At 37.7% G+C, this 24,490-nt stretch overlaps 1 protein-coding gene across 1 annotated transcript in view; it reads left to right on the top strand.

The window, feature by feature from the left end:
- RFX6 (regulatory factor X6) overlaps positions 1-22,494 on the top strand; it is a 43,244-nt gene extending 20,750 nt beyond the window's left edge. Inside the window, exons 7-19 of the mRNA XM_006089198.1 lie at positions 650-757; positions 4,271-4,348; positions 4,461-4,574; positions 6,841-6,890; positions 8,275-8,434; positions 9,736-9,880; positions 11,442-11,551; positions 13,108-13,225; positions 14,659-14,781; positions 15,668-15,874; positions 17,203-17,715; positions 18,554-18,766; positions 21,672-22,494. Of these exons, the coding sequence (XP_006089260.1) occupies positions 650-757; positions 4,271-4,348; positions 4,461-4,574; positions 6,841-6,890; positions 8,275-8,434; positions 9,736-9,880; positions 11,442-11,551; positions 13,108-13,225; positions 14,659-14,781; positions 15,668-15,874; positions 17,203-17,715; positions 18,554-18,766; positions 21,672-21,847 (2,115 nt within the window). The 3' untranslated portion in view covers positions 21,848-22,494. The remainder of the gene's footprint in view (positions 1-649; positions 758-4,270; positions 4,349-4,460; positions 4,575-6,840; positions 6,891-8,274; positions 8,435-9,735; positions 9,881-11,441; positions 11,552-13,107; positions 13,226-14,658; positions 14,782-15,667; positions 15,875-17,202; positions 17,716-18,553; positions 18,767-21,671) is intronic.
- Positions 22,495-24,490: the final 1,996 nt, after the last annotated feature.

The raw sequence follows: 24,490 nt of genomic DNA on the forward strand, positions 1-24,490 counted from the left end.
TCATCTGTAATTGTTGCACAATGTTTACCATTATCCGTTTCCATAACTAAAGGTTAACAAGGCTAAAATCCAAAATCGGATAGAGATGTGTTTTCCCCAAGAAACTCTAAAGAACAAATATCTGAACTTAGGGTTGGGGGAAGGTTGAGGTGAGAAAGTCCAGAATACTGGTTTGGGGGTTAGAACACTTAGACTCTAATAAAAATTCTACTGCTAATTATCTCTGAGACCGAATAATTAAATTAACTTATCTCATTTATTTAATTCATAAATGAGGAAGCTGGATTTGGCAATTCTTTATTCTCTCAGGGTTATAATAATTTCAATAGTTGAAAAGTAGACCTTTCAAAATTTATGCTCTTAAACAAATGTGAACTAAAATCTCTAAAAGTTGTGAAAACTAGAAAATGTTCAAAGCTAAAATCCAAAATAATAGGAAATTTATCCTGACTATAAAGCTATTTACAGTTTGGAAACAATAATTCTGCTGACATGTCTTGTTTATTCAGTTACATAATTTAAAGAGTTTACCTAAATCTTGAATTTCCCATGGGTTTTAGGATAAAGAATGAAATTTTATGGGTTCCTATTTTATTATAACTGTGTTTTTAATAATGACTTTATTGCTTTTCATTTTTCTAAATTATAGGGTGGCTTCACTCGTAAATATTCACTTAGCTCAAAAACTGGAACCCTTCTTCCGGAATTCCCCAGTGCTCAACACCTTGTGTACCAAGGATGCATTTCTAAAGAAAAGGTATCAATGAAAGCTACTTCTCTATTGATTTTCTGATAGGTTGGTTCCATATCTCACTTTGCTAGGAATTTCATGCCACTTGCAGGAAGCAGTCAGAAATCTGCATACTCAAACATAATGGACTGATTTATAGAAGGGACAAGTGTTTACTAACATCGATCAAACACTTTCCAATTAATTATTTACCATCTCCATGATAGTACATAATCAGAAGTTGGTAAAATAAACATTACAAGACTAAAGATTGTTTTTAATTTAAAGCTCAGTATGAAGGAAGAAAATACCAGAATGCATCCATCACATGCAGGTTTTAAATAATAAGCTTTATGTTTGGGGTGAACTCCATTTAATTTTTGTAAAGAGTTATCAAGCATTTCTCTAGAACAGAATCTGTTCCTAGCACTGAGGGGAGGTACCTAGATGACTGCAAGGCCACTAGATGGTCGCAAAGCTTCTTTTCAATTCTAAAATTCTTGGTTCTCCGACATTTGCAAGTTTTTTTGAAAGTTAAGGAAGAAAAATTTTTCATAGGATTCAGTTTGTAAATAATCTTCAATGTGATTTTTTTCAGTGTTTATGTAATAAAATGTGTGGCTAAATCCTCCTCTATTTCTGAGTTTCTGAAGTCATTTTTATATACCTACTAGCTGACTAATAGCAGAATCTATTTTTAAATCAGGGCATAATTTCTACATTCTTTTTAAAACTGGAGTTCATTTTTCATTAGCATTTGAGGAAAACACCTTTGGTCATATTTTAACGTGCAAAGATAGAGGAATATGATGAACGAATGCCCAATTGTGTTACTGTAGAAACTAGAAATGAAAATAACACATTAATAAGAAAACTACTGGTAGATAGGTAGACATGCACAGTAACTTCTGATGACACTTACTCTGCCAGTTAAGAATAGGTGAAGTATTGAAGGTTATTCTCAAATGCCGATTCCAAGCAAATCTCCTGAAGTGTGTCCACTTCCTACTATTCTCCGCTCCCATCATTTTTACCTCATAGATGTAATGTGTAATATTATGGCTTCAGATTTAAGAGAGCTCCAGTAAATGTGAACATGTGGCAGTGTGTGGGGAAACCTGTGGAAATCAGTGGGACCTCAGGGAACACAGTTTTTGGGGGAGGGTATAGCTGAGCACCTTTGTGTAGAGGATTCCTACATATTGTAAAGACCTTGCTGTGTAAATATACCTGATGAGAGAGGAAGGTGGGGAGAGAGCAACAAAGAAAAAAGAGAAGTGAGGAACGTATTCCAATAGTTTATTTCAGTTTCTCTGCTGGCCCTCAAGGAATTCCCTACTGTCAACTTGAAAAACTGGTCTGTAGATCATTATCTCACTCAGGGATCAAGGTGCTTACATAACCCCTGGTTTCTAAGTCATTCCCATTGGTCCCCATCATGAGCACCAGGGACTAGCACTCATTTTGTCCCTTGAGGGTCCTGAGCCCCGCCTTTCACCTTCTTCACCAGTAGTCAAGTTCCCCAGATAACTTCACAGTTCCTAGAAAGAGGGGTGGGCAGAAGCTCAGCACCTGCTTTCTTGAGACAGAAAGGATGGGACTGCCCAGTGAGAGGTTGACTCCACTGAGGGACCTGATTTCTGCCTCATCATACTGTCACTCAAGGCAATTGCTACCCCCATCACATTCTCACTGACTTTACTGGAGATAAAACTTGCCTTTGTTCCTGCATCTATTCTCAGAAAATCAAGCAAAATTATGTTTATAAAGAATGCAAAGTATAATACAATGAAAATTTATTGTCCTAAGACTATCTATAATAATAAAAGCGTAATATGCTTATTAGACCGAACAGCCAAACGACCTTCTGGATGTCATTCTGGAGGTCCTTCTGGACAAAGCTGTGGCAGCAGGGGCTGAGGCAGAGGCGGTTAGGGGCGAGCAGTTAGGGGCGATGAGGCAGGCAGGCAAGTGGTTAGGGGCAATGAGGCAGGCAGGCAGAGTGGTTAGGGGGCGATCAGGAAGGCAAGCAGAATGGTTAGGGGCGATCAGGCAGGCAGGCAGGTGAGTGGTTAGAAGCCAGCAGTCCCAGATTGCAAGAGGGATGTCCAACTGTTGGTTTAGGCCTGATCCCACAGCGATCCCTGCGTGATTGGGCCTAAACTGGCAGTTGAACATCCCCCGAGGGGTACCAGATTGTGAGAGGGTGCAGGCCGGGCTGAGGGACCACCCTACCCCCCGTGCCCCATAGTCAGCATACCTCCTTGGAGGGAGATTGGTAATTTGCATGTCATCTTTATACAGTTTGAGCTAATCCCCCCAAAATGTGTGCTGTCACTGAGCTGCAGGGATCAAGGTTGGAGAGCAAAGGATTAGATAGGATATCCCCATCACTGTCACCACCCTAGATACTATGGGATAAAAATAGCTAATAGCGCTCAATTCCTTAACATGTATTATAGATTATTACAACCACTTTCCATGTGTTAATTCATCTAGTCCTCATGACGATCCTATTTGATTTTTATTGTTATCATTATATCCACTTTACAGATGAGGAAATAAGAACACACACATGTTAAGTATCTTGCCTAACGTCACATAGTAAGTGGCAGATTAGAACCGACATTCAAATCTAGGTAGGCTGTGGGCAAAGTTCACACCTTTAACCTTTAAGCCATGCTCCTGTTCACATAAACTACACAACTGGTAACAGTAGGGACATTTCTAGCTTATCAAATGGTTTTGAATTTGAATATTTGTAAGTTGCTAGAATATTATCTAGTTCTAACTCATTCCAAATTTTAGATGATGTTTAAAACTTTATGCAATATAAATATCTGTGGTAACATGGAAATAGAGACTTTTTATGATAGACACTCAATACCTAGACTTTTTTTGGGTGAAGGAGTCATTTGATATTATTACTGATTTTAGGTAATATTTAGTAAAGTGTTACTATGTACCAAGCACTGCATCACATCTTACTTCATCCTCTTCACACCATGTAAGTGATATGTTATTACGACTCTACATAAAGACAAAAGCCTGAGGTTCAGAGACTGAGGAACATGTGCAGAGTCACACCTGGTAAGAAGTGCAGTGGAGCTGGGCGCTCAGGTTTAACTGACTCAAGAACCGAACCAGGAAACCACTCCACCACACTGCCCAAGCACCCACTTAATAAAACTTAAAGGTGAAGAGTTGGTGTGTTTTACCATTTCACACTTATTTCCCCAATCAGAGGTAATTTTTTTATTGAGCAGGAAGTCACCATGGTGCCTTGGCCTGTATGTCTCTGCAATCACCTTTATCATTGTTTTATGGTACTGTTCTCTGATTATATAGTGCTTGCCCTTCTCCCTTCACAAGGCAGTAAGCTCCCTGAAATAAGACGTTTTCCTTTATTTTTTGATTCCTCAGCATTGAGCACAATGCCTGGTATATGCCAGGAGCTTAATAAATGTGTGTTGAATGAATGAACAAATGAAGGCAGTGTTGAAAGGATGCTGTGGTTAAGCTTTTTCTTCCTTGGAATAGGTTGATACCCTCATAATGATGTACAAAACTCACTGCCAATGCATCCTGGACAATGCAATTAATGGGAACTTTGAAGAGGTAAGGGTGACAAAAATGCTTTGCTGACCATACTATAAATATTTTCTTGTTCTGTTCTTTATATGAGTTGAAGCAAAAATCGTAATGTACATACTCTTTGCTCTGCAACTAGATCCAGCATTTCTTATTACACTTCTGGCAAGGGATGCCTGATCATCTCCTCCCCCTGCTTGAAAACCCTGTTATCATTGACATTTTCTGTGTTTGCGACTCAATTCTTTATAAGGTAAGGTCTTTGGGCTCTTTTAAACACAAGCTATATATTTCTTTTAAGAGCATTCTATCTACATTTCTGCAATATATTTTCGATAAATTTGTTATTTCTGGCTGGAGAAACACCATTAATTTTTTTTCTGATGAGAAAGCAAGCAGTTTAATAGTCCATGTTTAATAGTATATGCATTTTAATGTAAGTTTACATGAAAACAAAATCAATTTTTATTTATAGCTAAGGATAATTCTAAATGCGACATACTAATACATGGACATTTAGTTAATTTTTATTAACTGTTCAAGGTGTTTTCAGATTAAATAACAATGTGGTTGTTTTTTTTTTCATAATGTCAGTGTTTGGGGAAAGAGCAGAATTAAGCACTCTCACAGGACTAATAACTTGAAAAATCTTTAAACTCTCTAGCTTTAATGCATTAATGTCATTTTTGTTCTTAAACCAAATAAGAGTCCCCAAGCGTCTACAGAAGGATCTCAAAGACATCCTGAACGAAGACAAGAGGAGCCAGTTGGCCTTCTAGCCAAACACTTAGCCAGGAAGCGGGTGAGGCTAGCTCCCCACAGTCTGTTCTCTAGTTAGAGGAGCAGCAAGGTTCAAGCCAAGGGAGAAAACTGTACTGAAATCTGGGACCTTAAAGTGCATTTCCTACATTTACCTACTAAATTGTCATTAAAAAAGAATCAGAGTTAGCAAGAAAACCCAAGCAGCGCCTTGTTAAGCATTAAGGAAACGAAATCCTCCTAAGTTATGAAGCAGAAGCTAAATAGATTCGGTCCAGAAGCACCTTTGCAGACCAAGAACTGGCAGGTGGGCTTGAGGCTGAATGAGGTGCCTGTAGTTTCATCCTTTGTTCAGCTCTCCCTCATCACAGGATGAGAGAATGGAGGAGTAAGTGCAGGATATTCTCTACCTTTAGTTCAAGTTACAGAAGGACAGAGGAGAGTGAGGATTGTCTTATTTTGGGAGGTTGAATAAGAATATTACTATTTTAAAGGAAAAGATTTAGTTTGCACTGTTAGTTGTCTGCAATATTTAAGACTTGAGAGAGTAACCAGGAAGGGGAGGGAAGGTGGTTCCAAGAGCGGGACTAAGAAAAGACCCGGAGCTCAGGCGCACGTTGACCAGTAGGATAAAGCTGTTTGGATGTCATTCAGCACCTCTAAGAATATCCTTTAAGTATCTTCCCCCACCTCAAACGGTCTCGTTCTTTGAGTCCAACACAAAGATCCTGAGTTTCTCCTGAAATGAACCAAGTTTCTCTTCTTCACAGAGAACTCAGGGAGGCACAGTGAACACTGTACATGGAGCAGTGTAAGATCCACATCCCCCTTTAGAGAGTGGTCCTGGCTTCTAGTCACTGAAACAGTCTGGCAAGACAATCCATTAATAACTAACATACTGAGCCTAGACAATGCTGTGTCTTGTTTTACTGTCTCATCCTCAGGGAATGCGTGTTTTGCTGGTAGGCTACACAGGCCTTTGTAGATCAGTATCTACCCACATTTTGAACGTTCTTCTCCTGTGGACCTCTTGGTCCTCTCCTCCAGGCTGGCCCACTAAGTTTATTAGTCAGCCTAGTGGATCTGCACTGCTCCTGTCCTGTCTGGCTTAACAACCTCCTTTTTTCATCATAGTTTATCCTGAGCTGGAATCAGCACTAATTTCTCCTTCTATGACTTTTCATCTCATACATCTTTAGGGCTCAGTCTAGCCCAGCCGTGGGCAAACTACGGCCCACGGGCCGGATCCGGCCCGTTTGAAATGAATAAAACTAAAAAAAAAAGACCATACCCTTTTATGTAATGATGTTTACTTTGAATTTATATTAGTTCACACAAACACTCCATCCATGCTTTTGTTCCGGCCCTCCAGTCCAGTTTAAGAACCCATTGTGGCCCTCGAGTCAAAAAGTTTGCCCACCCCTGGTCTAGCCCTTTCTTTTTGGTACTCTTTCTGTTCTTATAATTAGCTTCCTGTACCCACTATGTTAGTGTCACCTGCTTAACCTAGTAATTGCAATGTTTTTAGATCTTCCCCTCCCCCTGCCTTTTAAACACACACACACACACACACACACACACACACACACACACACACACACCCCTCATACATGCATTGCTTCCAGAGATAAAAGTATAAGTTTCAGAAATGAATTAACATGTTATTCTCTTGAAAGCTAGGGATAAAAGCAATTGACTAATAATGTCTTTCTACAGAAATACTGAGTAAGAATTTATAACTCTCTTTTGCTGTGATTAAGGTTCTTACCGATGTACTCATTCCTGCAACAATGCAAGAAATGCCTGAAAGGTAGGCTCAGTCAATAATACTCACAATAAGTCTGAAAGAAATGATCTATATATTTACCCCTAAGTTTGCAAGTAATTAATGTTCATGGTGGAGAATGAAAAACATGTGTAATTACATTTAAAAAAATTACTCATAATCTCACCATCTTCTTAATGTCTTAATTATTATCTCACAGACTGTTTTCTAGAAATAACTATAAATATGTGCATTTAAAAACCTAAAACCATAGTATACATACTGTGGCAGTATATGGTGAAAAGTTTTCATATCAACTATATTTATTTAATTTATTTGCTTGTTATTTATTTAGTCAGCCTATATTTTAATTGAAGTCTGTTTAACCCCAAACTGTCTACTCTTTTTCTTGTACCATGTCTCAGTCCTCAACTTAAGCACCACCCCAAATATATTTAAATCTGTTTTATTTATATATAATTGGTAGATTATTAAATGATTTTTAAAGTTTTTATATGTTCACACAACCAACATTTGCAATTTTGAAATAGGGTCCTCTAATGAGCACATTTTTGATAATTTATCTGAGTTATATTTGGATTATAATAATATGCTACTAGAAACTAAATTACATATCTGAAACGATGTTACCTCCAATGTGATGGGCTCTGAAGAAGCTAAAATATGAGAAATCAAGTGCACACTTACATTTCCCAGAAATATTTTATAGAAAATGATTGAATCATGAGTTAATATCCTATATAATAAAAGGCTAATATGCAAATCAACCGAATGGCGGACGACCAATCGCTATGACGTGCACTGACTACCAGGGGGCAGACGCTCAATGCAGGAACTGCCACCTGATGGTCAGTGCGCTCCCACAGGGGGAGCACTGCTCAGCCCGAAGTTGGGCTCACAGCTGGCGAGCGCAGCGGCGGTGGTGGGAACCTCTTGCGCCTCCACAGCAGAGCTAAGGATGTCCGTGGTGAGAAGGCCTAAGCCATCAATCGGACATCCCCTAAGGGCTCCCAGACTGTGAGAGAGTGCAGGCCAGGCTGAGGGACCGCCCCTCCCCTGAGTGCACGAATTTCGTGCACCGGGCTTCTAGTTGATAATAATTATTTATTAAACTCTGTGCATGACAAGCTTTAATCTAAACACTTTCCATGAATTATTTCACATAATTCTCATAATAATCTTGTGACATGAATACTATTGTTATTCGCACTCAACAGATGAGGAAACTGCAACTTGAGGACACTGAGTATATTGAGCAAGATGATAAATGCCAGCCATAGGCTGACTTCAAAAGTCATGTTCTTGGAATCATACAATAATTGTACACCTCCATTAAACTACATTTATTTAATGTATTTGAACAACTTAGCATTTAACACATTGGTGTGGTTTCTTTTTTTTTCTGTAGCTTATTAGCAGACATAAGAAATTTTGCTAAAAATTGGGAACAGTGGGTTGTTTCATCCTTGGAAAACTTGCCAGAAGCTCTGACTGACAAGAAAATACCTATTGTGCGAAGATTTGTATCCTCTCTGAAGCGACAAACATCTTTCTTGCATCTTGCTCAGGTATGTTAGCAAGCCGAGGGTACTGAGTCATCAACTCAAACATGAACCTTCTAATTGTAGAGACTGAGGGACTTCCAGAGTGTGGGGACTGAGTAGACAGGAGTAAATGCATTGTGAGATTCTAGAACAGAGAAAGGACATTAGTGGAAAAACTGATAAAATTAGAATTATTTCTATAGAGTAGTCAATAGTTCCATACCAAGGTTAATGTCCTGATTTGGGTAATATACAATGGTTAGGTAAGGTGTAATATTAGGAGAAGCTAGATAGACAGCATATGGAAATACAGTTGGCCCTTTGTATCCATGGGTTCAACAACAGTAGATACTGAGGACAGTTGTACTCTGCACTGACTTTGAAAGTTTGTTATAAGCTTATAATTACTTCAAAATAAAAGTAAAAATGTAATTCGAATGCAATGTAAAATGTAAAACTCTTATTTGCCACATGAATCTAAGTAACAAAAATTAAGTTTGAAAGAAATGAGCCCATGTGATATTTAATGTTGTAAAACCCACAAAACCAACACGTTTTAAAACTGCCTTCTAATTTGGCTTTCTTAAATAGAGGAGAAAACAACAATTTTAAAATTAGACTACATGTCTGTATATTTTTTATGTGTTTTTTAAAAATATATATTTTTATTGATTTCAGAGAGGAAGGAGAGGGAGAGAGCGATAGAAACATCAATGATGAGAAAGAATCATTGATCATCTGTCTCCTGCACACCCGCTACTGGGCCCACAACCCGGGCATGTGTCCTTAACTAGAATTGAACCCGGGACCCTTCAATCCACAGGCCGATGCTCTATCCATTGAGCCAAACCAGCTAGGGCATGTTTGTATATTGTTAAAGTATACTTTTCCTCTTCTCAAATGATCATTTGCTTTAAGAAGGTTTCTAGCTCCCTAAATTTTAAAAGACCAGTTTGGGGGTGGGGGTGAAGGTGAAAGTGGGCATAGAGGGGATGAATGGTGATGGAAAAAATAAAATAAGAAAAAATAATAATAAAAAGAGACTAGCTTGGACTAATTCCAGATAAACATAATATCATAAAATCCTGATTTTATAACTATGAATTAAAAAATTCATTTTCAAAGTCCAGAATAGTTTTCAAACTCTTAACAGAGATGATCATGAGTCTCAGTTACTGCTTTTTAGTTTTAAAGTAAGAAAACACGATAATTTTTCCTGAAGGAAATGTTTCTCTAGAAACTAAAACTTTCCTTTAGATAGACTATCACTAAGGTAGTTTAGTGATTTTTTAAAAAGAAAAAACACACAAACCTTTTGTATGCAGATTGCCAGACCGGCTCTCTTTGACCAGCATGTTGTGAATTCTATGGTATCGGATATAGAAAAGGTTGACTTGAATAGTATTGGATCTCAAGCCCTTCTCACCATTTCGGGCAGCACAGACACTGAATCTGATATCTACACTGAACGTAAGTCTTCTCTCTCTGCTGAGCAGGGTTTCCCTAGCTTCGGCACTATTGACATCTTAAACTGCATAACTCTTTGTTGGGGGCTGTCCTGTGCATTGTGGGATATTTAGCAGCATCCCTGGCCTCTACCCACTACACTTGATTCCAGTAGCAGCTTTTGCCCAGTTGTGATAACACAGAGATGTCTCAGACATTGCCAGATATTCTCCCCTTGGACTACAAAAATCCTATCTGCTTGAGAATCCTGTTTTTTAAAAAACATTTTAAATTAGAAAAGTTTTCTCCATTTAAAAACAGTTGTACTGACTCATTGTGGAGAACCTGGAAAATTTAGGAAATTGAAGAGGAAAATAAAAGTTATCATAATCTTATTGCCTAGATATTACCAAAATAGAAATAACCTGGAAATGATCAAAATGGTCTTGAGTTTTGTGAATTTTCTTCCAGTTTTACATTGCAAGCATCCACATTTCCATGTATTGAACACTCTTGGCATCTATGACATATGATGCGTATAAAAGTGTTATCTCTGCACAAAACTGTTTTTCAAAGCAGAGAATCCCTGATCAGGTTTGGTCCACCTGACCGAGTTTACCAAGCCACTATGTGTGTCTAGACAACCAAGCTTGGTTTCCAAGGGGTAACAGCCTTCTATTTTTTCCCTTCATTTTTTCTGAAAAGATTTTTAAAAAATGCAGCCTTATATAGGCTATACACCAATAATAGATTGCTCTCTGGGGATGGTCTAATCCAGTGATGGCGAACCTATGACACGCGTGTCAGAGGTGACACGCGAACTCATTTTTTTGGTTGATTTTTCTTTGTTAAATGGCATTTAAATATATAAAATAAATATCAAAAATATAAGTCTTTGTTTTACAATGGTTGCAAATATCAAAAAATTTCTATATGTGACACGGCACCAGAGTTAAGTTAGGGTTTTTCAAAATGCTGACATGCCGAGCTCAAAAGGTTCGCCATCACTGGTCTATCTCAACCCTGCTTTCTGTTTCATAATATAAAATTATATTACCCTTTGAGATTCAGTAAACCTCGAACTCTTTAATAAAATGATAGTCTCAAAGTGGCCCTTTAAATTTTACATGATAAAAGATTATTCATGTAAGTGGCTCAAATCTTCAGTGCAGAATTTAAATTTTGCTAAAGATAGAGAATATTGCATAAGCAAGAAATCTATAAGCCTAGTTCATCCTTTAGCTTTCAACTAAGCCATTGCATTTAATGACAGCATTGGATTCAAAATGAGTAATCAACTATGTTGACAACTTACTCTTCCCTAGTATAAACATACTTATATAATACCTAAACCTATATTTCAATACATACCAAGATTACTTATTAAAATTTTGAAGAGTAAAGTACCAAGGAATTTTGTTATTGTTCTCAAGATATGAAATGAATTCCTTTAACACATGTAACTTAATCTCCCTATCGTTCCCTTTTATTATATAATATTATTAATGATCCCTAGTTTTAGGTTTTCTCATGGGTTCAATGTAGAGTGCAATATTCTGCTTTTTTCGCCTTTTATACATGATAGATGACTCTATCACGGTGTTCCAAGAACTGAAAGATCTCCTTAAGAAGAATGCCACCGTGGAGGCTTTTATTGAATGGTTGGATACTGTGGTAGAGCAGAGAGTAATTAAGGTACTTTTCAATACTAAATGCTAAACTGGCTGTAATCTCTTACTGCTGGGGCTGGGGTGACAGTCTGTGTGTAAAAATGCTTTGAAGAGTTTTGAAGCCCTACAAATAAGGCAACCTGAATAGCAAAATTAGGAATATGCCAGATTTGAGAGCACTGGGCATGGATTTGATTCTATGGATCCTTTTTTGACTAAGGACTACAAGACAGACACGATAGTAGTCTCTCTTTAACTGCAATTTTGCTTTTCGTGGTTTCAGTTACCTCAGGTCAACAGTGGTCTGAAAATATTAAATGGAAAATCCCAGAAATAAACCATTCACAAATTTTAATTCTTCACTGAGTAGCATGATGAAATCTCTCACCATCCCACTCCATCCTGACAGGATGTGACTCTTCCTTTTCTTCAGCTACCCATGCTGTACATGCTCCCTGCTTGTGAGTCACTTAGCTGGCTGGGTTAGCAGATCTACCCCAGATTTTCTTAGTAATAGCCCCAAAGTTCAAGAGTAGTGATACTGGCAATTTGGATATGCCAAAGAGAAGTGTGAAGTTTTTCCTTTAATTGAAAACTTGAGTAGAATACAATAAGATATTTTGAAAGGGAGGGAGAGAAGGAAAGAGAGAGAGAGACCACATTTACATGACTTAGTATAATTTATTGTTATAATTGTGCATTTTATTATTGTTGTTAATTTCTTACTGCACTTAATTTATAAATTAAACTTTCTTATAGGTATGTATGTATAGGAAAATCTTAGTGTATATATAGGGTTTGGTACTACCCGCAGTTTCAAGCATCCACTGTGGGTCTTGGAATGTATCTCCTTTGAATAAGGGGGGGCTACCATAGGCCTTCCCTATCAGTCAATAGAGTTACAGCTGAATAACATCAGTAGCGAAAGATAAACTTAGAAACTGGAAAGATTCTGGCCCTTTTCTAAAAAGCAAGTTTCCATAAATGCTGGCAGAAAATATGGTTTTAAGTATTTACATTTTTTTTAAAATTCAAAGAGCTCAGTATTTTGTGTTTTCCATGTGGTTTCTTCAACTCTTTCTGTTAACCTTCAAGTCATCCATCATGAAAACAAGACAATGAGAACAAATATATCCATCACTGATCGGTGTTAGCCATTCCATATCAAGGAAACTAGTTATAGTGTAGGGACTTTTTTATCCTAGAAGGAAAACAGATTATCAAGCAGGACCAGAGAAGTCAGAGTTAATCATTCACAGAAATATACCACCCTTCCTTCACAGTTCACCTTCTGTTCTGTCAAAATAAAATAAGAGATAACATATTTTGTAAAATATTTCATTTTGTTGTCCAATTCTATTAGGTAACAAACCCCTACATAATAAACATCTGTTAACCTTAAAAACTGAAGAAAAGACAATGAGAATCCATGGATAGATCATTTTATTTGATGAAATAAATGGCGTGCATGCCATCTGTCCATTTGTCAGACAGGTCATCTACCTCTTGGGTCTTACGTAGGGTCCATGTACTAATGAGATGACAGATTTTATAGTTCCATTTTATTCCTTTACTTTCTAGACCAGCAAACAAAATGGAAGGTCATTAAAGAAGAGGGCTCAAGACTTCCTGCTGAAGTGGAGCTTTTTTGGTGCTCGAGTAATGCATAATCTCACCTTGAACAATGCATCCAGTTTTGGTATCCTCTGTGCTCTATTCAACCCTTCTTAAATGAATCACACCATTTGTTCCCAGTCACATTTGCACCAATTTTTCAACATGTGGCACTGTCACTTCTCAAACCATATCTGAATATTAAGCCTGTAAAGACTCATAGTTGTGAACCTGGGTTTTAGAGTCAGATCACATATGGAGTTCAATCTTAACACTTCTCTCTGGCTTGGGCTTTACGCAAGCTCTCTGCTCATCATAGAAGAAGGAGAATATTCCTTTCATTGAGGTATATAGGGATTTGAGTGATATATATGATATATATATATATATGATATATATATATAATACCATCATTACATTCCATAAGGCTTCAATAAATGCTTTTTATTAAACAAGCAAATAAATGGTAATCCATGCATTACTTTCCAAAGGCACTACTATTGTGATATGGCAAATTTTTACATATTTTTCAGGAACCCACATAGTTGCACTTCAGGAATTAGAGAGCAGCTTAGAAGACATGCTCACATGTTTCTGAACCATCTTTCCTGCTGTGTGACATGTGAAGCAAATTGAGTCAAGCTAGCTTTATAATAAAGGAAACACCTTCTTTCTCCTAAAAATATGATCTTAGTTTATTGTTATAAAGCTAACTACAGTACTTCTGCATTTGGTAGTTGCATTTTGAGAAATATTTACATTATAAAATAGCTTATAAAGAACTACGTTGTTTTTATTTAATTTTCAATGTAATTAAATAAAATCAGTGAACTTGTATTGAGGGATGAATAAAATGTATTGAGTTTATTATTTTAACTATCCTGCTTACATTTAAGGTTTCTTAAAATATGCAACATTGAATCCCGACTTTTTTATGAAAAAAAAAAAGACTCTTTTTGGGAAATCTGTTGAATAGTGGAAAAAAGTTTAAGATTTTCCAGAACAGCTTCTACATGCAAATTACTCTTTTCCTTTTTTCAAATCAAAGAGTATTTTGTTTCAGGCTTTAAGGACATCTTCTTGATACTTTTTCCAGACTATGTTGGCCATTGTCTAATTATTTAGTACAAAGTAAACAGAAATAGAGCAGAATGGAGCTTATTCTCCCCAGGTTAAAGCTTATCACACTCCAATGTGTGCCCTCTTAAAGCATAAAGCATGTCTCACTTTCATCCGTATTTTCCTTTGATGTAATTAGTGGCCAAAGAGCTGCCAGGACAGTACACACAGTGAGCTGGGCAGGCGGGACACAGAAAGATTAGAGACCCAGGTTAAGCATGTTGGTCTTAGCAGGTCATTTAAAGTCCAACAAGTATTTGTTTATTTCAGTTGCTCCTTGTAAAGTATTGCGAGATGGTCACCAAGATAACTTGACTTCTCCCTTGTTCTCTTTCCTTCTCTTTCTTCCCCTTATTTCATCTCACAATGCCCTCTACCCATTCCCCGTCCATAAACAAGGTTCCTTCCATTTGATCCGCATGCTTCTTGATGAATACATCCTCCTGGCCATGGAGACCCAGTTTAATAATGACAAAGAGCAGGAGTTACAGAATTTATTGGACAAGTATATGAAAAATTCAGGTAACTTAAAATGTACACCTTGTTTTGCATATTTGTTTGTTTAAACCTAAGTTCAAGCATTTGTAAGCACACATGTTAAATGGGTTTACTAGTATTCCAGTCTCAGAGTTTACCCCAAACACGTCACTGCTAACACGGTATACTGATATTAATGGAGTCCTGTTTTTTCTAGGGACTGCTCTTTTCCGTAGGGTATTCAAAGTACTTTCCTGAAACTCTGAAGGAAACAAAGTCAATGTTCTTAACTTTTGAAACTTTAGATAAGATTGGAGAGATGACTATAATAAAAAACCAAAACACTGTAATTCAAGACAACACATGTAGTATACCACCTTATAAATGGCGTAGAAATAAATTCTCTAGTAGTTTAGAAAAGGAAGAGAACACATCTACTTGGGATGTGATGAATTGCATTTTGAAAACTTCATGCCAGAGTGGATATTTTATTTTTTAAAATATATTTATTTTTATTGATTTCAGAGAGAGAGAGAGAGAGAGAGAGAGAGAAACATTAATGATGAGAGAGAATCATTGATCAGCTGCCTCCTGCACGCCCCACACTAGGGATGGAGCCCAAAACCCAGGCCTGTGCCCTGACTAGGAATCGAACCATGACCTCCTGGTTCATAGGTTGACACTTAACCTCTGAGCCATGCCGGCTATGCCAGACTAGATTATTTTTATTGCTGTTCAGAACCCACCTATCCCACAAGCATACAGTTAACTGAAACAAGCACCCAGCCAAGAGCCAACTTTGTTCCCCATTTCTCATGAGCTTGCAGGTTTCTGATACAACCCTGAAATATTTTCAGTTTCTTTTACTTGGGCTCCTCTACTGGTAATCTGGGAATGATGTTAACTTTCCCATTTTTAAAAACCATTCCAGATGCAAGTAAAGCTGCCTTCACTGCTTCTCCAAGCTCATGCTTTCTGGCAAACCGTAATAAGACGAGTGCGGTTGCCAGCGACGCTGTGAAGAATGAAAGCCACGTGGAAACAACCTTTCTTCCTCTGTTATCCAGTCAACCTGGAGGCTTAACCTCTGCTCTGCACCCATTCCCTGCGGGGAATGCCGACAGCATGGCGCTCACAGGTACCCTGGGGAACAGCCGAGAAAACCACCTAGGCTTCAGTATTCATCACAGGGGGCCCTGCCTTTGTTTTCTTGAAATTGGTAACCTCCAGGCATCCCAAGAATAAAAAAAGCTTACCTTCACTGACTTTTAATAATGGTTTATAAAATTCCTATGGTTTTCAGCATTTATTACTCACATTTTTAGCAATACTATTGTTAACACAGGCATCCCACTTTGACACACTGTCTTACTTATACCAGAAGTATAAATAATTAGTTATCTTCATTTGGTGGAAGAAAAAATTAGATTAGGTGTGCATAAAATCCTTAAGATGCTTTGAGAGTCAAAAAAAGGGCTGCTATTTATTTTTGGCTTTTAAGGAGACTTTAGTTCTCCTCCATTAAAAAGTGGATTTAGCCATTTTAGCATAACCATTATAAATTTCCTCTTTGGTCTGGGTTACCTTTTCTGTCAATCTGAATGTCTAGTGGCTTGGATTAGCTACTAGATAATTTCGTATTGCTTTATGTCTTTTTTTGAAATCCTTTTACATACATTGCTTCATTAAACACACAGAATTTTAAACCCAGAAGAGCCTTATAGTTCAAGGGCTTAATTCCACCAATGGGAAATTGGAGGCCTAGGGAGTCGATGGCATTTATAACTCATTGTTCATCAGCATGATGTTTTGAACTGGCTGCTTTAAAGCCATGTCATTTAGACTTTATTGCCCTTTTACCCTAAAAACTAAACCACTGAACATTCAGCTTGTCTTTTAATTATAGAAAAGTGAGAACAGCAGACCCCTTTGCCCTTCCCAAGCTTGAGCTCTAACCATCTTTATACCCGTGGAAGCATGAAGCCTCCGACTTTCTTCCATAGTCACTAACTCCAAAAATCTCCACTGCTGTGAAGTATGCCTGTATTGTGATGGTGTTTTTTATTTTTTTATTTTTTTTAAAATATATTTTATTGAATTTTTACAGAGAGGAAGGGAGAGAGATAGTTAGAAACATCGATGAGAGAGAAACATCGATCAGCTGCCTCCTGCACATCTCCTACTGGGGATGTGCCCGCAACCAAGGTACATGCCCTTGACCGGAATCGAACCTGGGACCTTTCAGTCCGCAGGCCGACGCTCTATCCACTGAGCCAAACCGGTTTCGGCTGTGATGGTGTTTTTAAAACCTAAATTTTTGGTGTTCTCCACTTTTGTTGTTTTGAGAGAGTAGGAATGAACCAAGTTGGAAAAGGATATAGTAATAAATCTTTTGCATATTTTTAAAAGAAGTGGCCCATCTATTTTGATCTGCCATTAGTGAATACTTTGGTAACTTTTTTTCAGGTCAAATGGAGCTTTCCCAGAGTTCTGGTCATCTGATGACACCACCCACCTCTCCAGCCATGGCCAGTCGAGGAAGTGTCATTAACCAAGGCCCAATGGCAGGGCGACCCCCAAGTGTGGGTCCCGTACTGTCAGCCCCGCCACACTGCTCAACATACCCAGAGCCCATTTATCCTACTCTTCCTCAAGCCAACCATGACTTTTACGGGACCAACTCTAACTATCAGACTGTGTTTAGGGCGCAGCCTCACCCCCCGTCAGGACTCTATCCTCATCGCCCGGAGCACGGTCGGTGCATGGCCTGGAGTGAACAGCAGCTCTCCAGAGATTTCTTCAGCGGCAGCTGTGCTGGGTCTCCCTTTAATTCTCGGCCGCCTTCCAGCTATGGACCATCCCCACACAGCCAGGATCCACACAGCATGCAGTTCTTAAATACAGGAAGCTTCAATTTCCTGAGCAATGCAGGGGCTGCCAGCTGTCCAGGAGCAACACTGCCTCCGAATTCACCTAACGGTATTAACATTTTTAAAGCTTTCCTGGCTTTTGAGAGGGCAATAAGACAAACCAGACATTGAGTTCCACCTCTGCTGAGTCATCCCATGTAAACCTTCTGAAGATCATGGAATCTTAGGCATTTGGAGCTAATTTCTGCTGCATATAAACATATCCTTAGGTGTTGTTTTTTTCTTAAAGTTTTACATGCCACCTGTGATGAGAAAATATTATGTCAAACCATATGTTTGAGACCAACCTTAATAGCCCCAGAGAAGAATGCTTTTTTCTTTGAAAACATTTTTAATGAATTACGTTTTTCCCAGAGAACTAGCAACAGATCTTAAAGATTAGGACCAAAACTATGCCCCTGTTCGGCTGATAAAACACTTGAAGGAGCTAGAAAGATCTGTGGACTTCTTCAGCCACCAAACTAAGCTCTAGGTATAGACAGTTCTGGTGCTTCTCTCCTAACCGTAGGCCAGTTCTTCTTTCAGAAACAGGAATCTATCAATGAAATCGGTATTTGATAAGTAGTGTAATTTTTGTGAGAAGCTAATAGTGCTTTTTTTCATTCATAGGAATCTTGATAATTTAGATAAGGGAAATATTAGAGAAATGTAATTAGATCTCTAAATTAATAAAATAACTTATGAATTTTTAAAAAAAACTCAAAAAACAGTATTGTGAACCATTCCATATATAAGTAGAAACCCAACTCTATGGTAAATGTAGATGTGAATATAATATTTACAGTATGATATCTTTAGGCTCTCTCCTATCATCTTGTCCCCCTTTGCCTTCCTGAAATATTTTTTGTAATAAGTTAACTGTCTGTTCTTGACATTGTCTGTTATAGGCTACTATGGAAGCAATGTGAACTACCCAGAGACTCATAGACTTGGATCGATGGTGAATCAGCACGTTTCTGTCATCAGCAGTGTTCGCTCACTGCCTCCCTACAGTGACATCCATGACCCACTTAACATTTTAGATGACAGTAGTAGAAAGCAGACCAGCTCATTTTATGCAGACACATCGCCTTCAGTTGCATGTCGAACTCCAGTAGTAGGTAAATTATTTTAGTAGTTCTTGAAAATATTTTCAAAAGTTGTTAACCTTGTGTATGCAGTATTACTTTGGAGGGTGACTGTTGAGGTGAACTGGGCACTCATGTTCCTACAGTTGATTTGTCACTTTGGACCAGATGACATAGATAGATAGATAGACAGATAGATAGATAGATAGATCTATACATATAGATATAGATAAGATATAGAGATAGGGATATATTAATCCTCACCTGGATATTTTTTCCTTTGATTTTTTTTTTTTTTTAGGGAGAGTGGGAGGGAAGAAGGGAAAGAGAGAGAAACATCAATGTGAGAGAGTCATAACAATTGGTTGCCTTCCTCAGGGCGACACTTTAACCGCTGAGCAACACCAGTCAGGGCTGACATTATATTTTTGTATCTGCAAGTAACAGTTGACCATTTCTCAATATGTATGGCACTACTGCTGAAACCTACTGCTAGATCTGTTATTCTTTTCAAATAACATACATGAGAGCTGGCATCTAGTATGTATGCAAAAATGAATATAACCTGTGAAAGGCAGTCTAAAAGTCTATAGGTTTTATGAGAGCAATAATTATATCTTTTTCTCACTCTCTTGTTCATGGCTGGACCCCGAGGCAATGCTAATAGGTATCTCCATCAGTACCTTAAAACTATTCCAAGTTTAAAAAACTGGTAACTTGTGGTGGAGGTTACTATCATGTTCTCAATTGTATGTAAAATGTGATTAGAAACCTCTGTAGAAAATGTTTCTTTATTTATTGTTCTATAGCATAAAGTTTAAGTAAAAATGAGTAAAACAGTGTGTTTTCCATGAAGTCCCATAGCATCTTCTTCAGCCCAGGTTGCTGTACCTAAAAAGATCCTGAAACTTGAATTAGATGCATTATCAGCACCCAGCAAAGTGTCTGCCACATAGTAGGAACTCAAGAAATCAGAGTTGAAAACATACACATTTTGTTTCTAAAATTACTAATAAGGTATCACAGGACAAGTATATATTCATGCGAGTATCAGGGCAGAGTGTTAATGCGTACATGAGATGGTTGCAACCTTCAATGGAATGGATTTCAGACTAGCATAAGTAAAGGGCATTAACACCCAACCGGAGCATAAGGGAAAATGAGATAAATTCTATCTCTCCCCACTCCGTGTGCTTTTCTAATAATTCAATAGGAAGTGCTTCTTCCCTTCCTGTGACCAACACAGCTGTTCCCTGAGCAGAGTCTAGTAGTTCATCTCATGTTATCTGCAGATGGTCATTGCTTCTACGTTACTCTAATGAAGCAGAAAATTCCACTTCAGGAAGTTTCCTCACTGTGAGACTGAAATGTACCGTGTTGCTATTGTTACTATTAGTTCTGTTTACTTGTAGAGATAGTGGTAGCTTTGATGGAACATAGCTTAGGTGTCAGATGGATTCTAAGCTCTAGTTGTCAGGGCTGGCTTACAAGTAAATTGCCTACAGGGCTTCAGGGTGAAAAGAGGGAATAGAATAAGTAAGGCATGCAAGTGGAGTTAGCACCCACCTTATAGCAACTGAGTTTTAAATCTTGGTTTTTGGTGGCAGAGAAGATGGTAGTTAGAACTATTAAAAAAATAGCAATAAGCCCTGGCCAGTTTGGCTCAGTGGATAGAGTGTCAGCCCACGGACTGAAGGGTTCTGGGTTCAATTCTAATCATGGGCACATACCATGGTTATAGGCTCAATCCCCAGCCCTAGTCAGGATGCATGTGGGAGGCAACCAATTGATGTGTCTGTCTCACATCAATGTTTCTCTCTCTCTCTGTCTCTCCCCATCCCTTCTATTTTCTCTAAAAATCAATGGAAAAATATCCTTGGGTGAGGATTAACAACAAAAAGCAACAAGAATGCAGCAACCATAAATGCAAGAAATGCAGTGTTCGTGAGCCAGTTATTCTGATTTTTTTTAAAGAACCTACTATGTGCCAAACTTCATTCTAGGTGTGAGGATTTGGTAGTAATCAGGCCAGAATTCCTGCCTGTAAGAAGCTTACATCTTATTAAGCTCAGGGGAGATAGAGCAATGCATATATAAACAAATACATTGAAAAATAATTTCAATTCTTCTGAAGTCAATTAAATAGGGTAAAATGACAAATAGTGATGGAGGAGCTATTTCTAGATAAGGTGGTTGTAAAAGGAAACCGGAGGCAGAAAGTTTGGCGTTGAAAGATGAGTGATAAGCAGGCAATGACATGAAGGTCTGAGGGAGCTCTAGGCAGAAGAAACAGCAAGTGCATAGTCTCTGAAATGGGAACAATATTGGGAAGTTCAAGGTGCAGAAAGAAGGCATGTGTTTCGAACGTGGTGAATGAAGAAGAGAATGGAGTAGAATAAATCAGAAGGCAGACAAATCCCCACAGGGTTTATGAACCAGGGTGAGCAACCTGGGTTTTGTTCTAAGAGTAATGGGAAGTCGTTGTAACATTTGAAGAGTGAACAAGCTGATGTATTGTTCAGCAAGATTATCCTGGCTCTCTCTGCAAGGTAAGAGGGTGGGGCAAAGGTGAGGGCCACAAGATTAATTAGGAGGTTGCTGTGTTGGTCCAGGTAAGAGAAGATGGTGGCTTGAACTCCAATTGTGAAGGTGCAGATGGAAAGAGGAGGGTATTGGTTATATCTTTTGGACGTAGAGTTACGTGAATTTAAGTTTGGTATTGAGTTTTCATTGTGAACTGTAAAATAAATTCTGGAAGAATAGCAAGGGGGGAAATGGAAGAAAACAAGGGATGGCTTTGAGAAACCACCATATGCACTCAAACTTAGTATAGAGATGTGTGCTGAATGCAACAATAAACAAAGAGGTGTAAAGTGAGCGGCTCTTGAAGAGAAAATAAATGTCAATTTTCAATTGCTGATTATATTTTCCTTTACAGCATCCAGCTTGCAAACCCCAATTCCTTCCTCTTCATCCCAGTGTATGTATGGAACCTCTAATCAGTATCCAGCTCAAGAAACCCTGGACTCCCACGGAGCAAACGGGAGAGAAATGGTGTCCTCTTTGCCACCCATCAACACTGTGTTCATGGGAACAGCAGCTGGAGGCACTTAAACCAACAATGTTGGGTGGGGCTTAAACTCTAAAATCCCTACTGCTCAATATTATTCTCTCAGAGTCTCATCAGAGTAAAGACAATGGGATATGCGGTGTCAGGACATGGTTTTTCAAGTCACTAGGACAAAACAGCGGACAATTCCATAGTAAATGGAGATTCTTGCGGAGTTTGTTTTGCACACAAATTGTTTGAAATGTGATCTCATTATTAATCAAAGTTTCAAATGTTATTAAATGGAACCAGTGGAGCTTTGAAGATGCAAACATTTCAACTATGAAGATTTAATGTCTCACTCCCTAATTTATTGAAAATCTGTGCGCTGTTTCACATTTTTTTGGTTTCTAAAAAAGAGAAAAGTTTATTTAATGCCTTTAAAAATACCTTTAATATATTAGGATCTCAGATTCATTGTTTACTATCGCTTATTTGACAGAAAGTCAAATGTGTATGTTCTACCTCCTATGGAAATGTTTACAAAGTTAAGACTTAATTCAATCCAGCCTGGACCAAAGTTGCTTGACTTTCAACTCCTGTGCATTAGTGCGATTATCTCTGTTACATAGCAGTATTCCAATTCTATGTAACTGGGGATTATAAATGCTTTCCCTCTTTATTTAAAAAGATGAGAAATAAAGTATGGAAAAACTTTTAAAGGTGTGGTTATCTCAGGGCTGGGACTGTGATATGTCCAAACACCCTGGAAAGAGATAGTTTAGTCACTCAGATTTCTATATAATAAGGAGTAAATTAATTGTTTTACAAGTCTCATGATAATGGCTATGAGGTCTTATAAGAACTGGGGTAGGAAACGGTTCATACTGTATTTTCAAGACAGTTTTACAATCCTAGGTTAGTTATAGAAATTTAAACAAAAACCTTCCAGAAAGGTAAACAATAGTGGTTATGGCATACAGGACGTTTTGTGCTTTGGGAAGATAAGGAATGATGAATTTATATAAAGGTTATTGTACTATCTCACTCAATTATTAAAATCTAAATTAAATCCTCAAGTTTGTAAATGGCAGAGAACACAACCTGTCTGTTCCAAAGGCACACTGATAAAATGAAAAGAAAATAAATTTCAGTTACCCCTTGATTATAGGCATTAGCAATGGCTAGAAAAGACTGAAGTGAGTAATCTGTTCACTAATTTTGAGATATTTGATTATCTAAATAAAGTATTCTGGTTGGAAAAAAGGTTTTCAATTAATTTTCTAATATCAAAATCTTATAAGTAATGCTTAATTTCTATTGATCTTGGTTGCATAATACTATGGTAAAAAAAAAATTTTCCATTATAAAAATAGTCTATTTCCAGAATGAGCAAAAATGTATTTAGTGATTTTTTTTTTGTAGAATCTAATCCTGTTGGAGAGATCTCTGATTTTTCCCCAAATTTCTCTTCTAATATTCATTCAGTGTTTATGAGGATAAAATTGACCACTCCTTAGTTTGATCCTTTTACTTGTCATATTAGAAGTTTCTAGTAAAAGCCGCTCTATCCATTCAATAGCATGGGAAGCTTTGGACATAGATTTAAATGTACTTCTAGATTCCTTTTCCTATTAAAAAATTTATCTCAATAATTAATTTTTATTTATTGAGTATTCTTAATGAAATGTCTTGGTTGTGTTCTTAGATTTGGTTAGGTTTTGTTAAGGAGTTAATATGTTGAAGGTTTCAAGAGATAACTCTCTTTTATCCCACATTTTAACAAATTTGTCAGCTCACACTGGTGATAACACCAGCAGATAAGGTCCCTCCTCTCATGGAGCTTACAGTTTATGAGGTAGGGCAGACATTAAGCTAAACATTAACACAATTGGTAGCAATAAAGAAATGGTTAATTGAAGTTGTGAAAAGAAGGGAAGGCTGCTCAGAGAAATTATATAATAGAAGTTGAGCTTATGGTGATGCCTACAGGACAAGGGATCAGGAGAGCTGGTCTGGAAGAAGCGACTAGCTGAGAGAGAAAGAATGAGTGGGGAGTAGGAGATGTTGGGGAAGGGAGTTGTGGGGAGAGGGGTAGGCAGGCAGGACAAGTGTTCAGGATAGGAATCCAGCAGGTAAGGAATCCGTGACTCAAAGTTAAAAAGATGTGTCAGAGCTTGGGGAGCTTGGAAGAGTGGTCAGAATGAGTCTAGCAAAATATTCCTGAGGCTTTTAAACATTAATGATGACCATAGGGGTTTGTTGATAAAACATGAGAAAGTCATATGATTGTGAAGATCTATAAAGTATTAGAAGACATTGATAAGAATGTCAAGCTGAGATTTTTATAAATCCTGATTTGCTGAAATATTTTCATAATGATATCAGCATTGTTTTTCTAGAATCCACTATTAAAAATCTTTAAGCTCCTTGTATGTGTTTATGATGGCACATTAAGAAAATTAATTTTATGGTTTTATTTTTGTTGAGATATTAGTTTTAGGAGTTATTTTCCTTAATGAGGGTCAGAATTTGGATCTCTTTTAAAAATGATGATTTTAGCCAATAATTTAAGTTTTAATAGAATTCTCACTTCTTTTTTTAGAAATTCAATCCCCAACTCCCTCCCTGGGAAAATGCACTTAAATAACAGGGAAAGGAAAAATACGTTAATGCTGTTAGGTGGCATTTTTCTGTATTGCTGATGT

This window comes from Myotis lucifugus, unplaced genomic scaffold (genome assembly GCF_000147115.1).
Source record: "Myotis lucifugus unplaced genomic scaffold, Myoluc2.0 scaffold_57, whole genome shotgun sequence".
NCBI classification, from domain to species: domain Eukaryota; kingdom Metazoa; phylum Chordata; class Mammalia; order Chiroptera; family Vespertilionidae; genus Myotis; species Myotis lucifugus.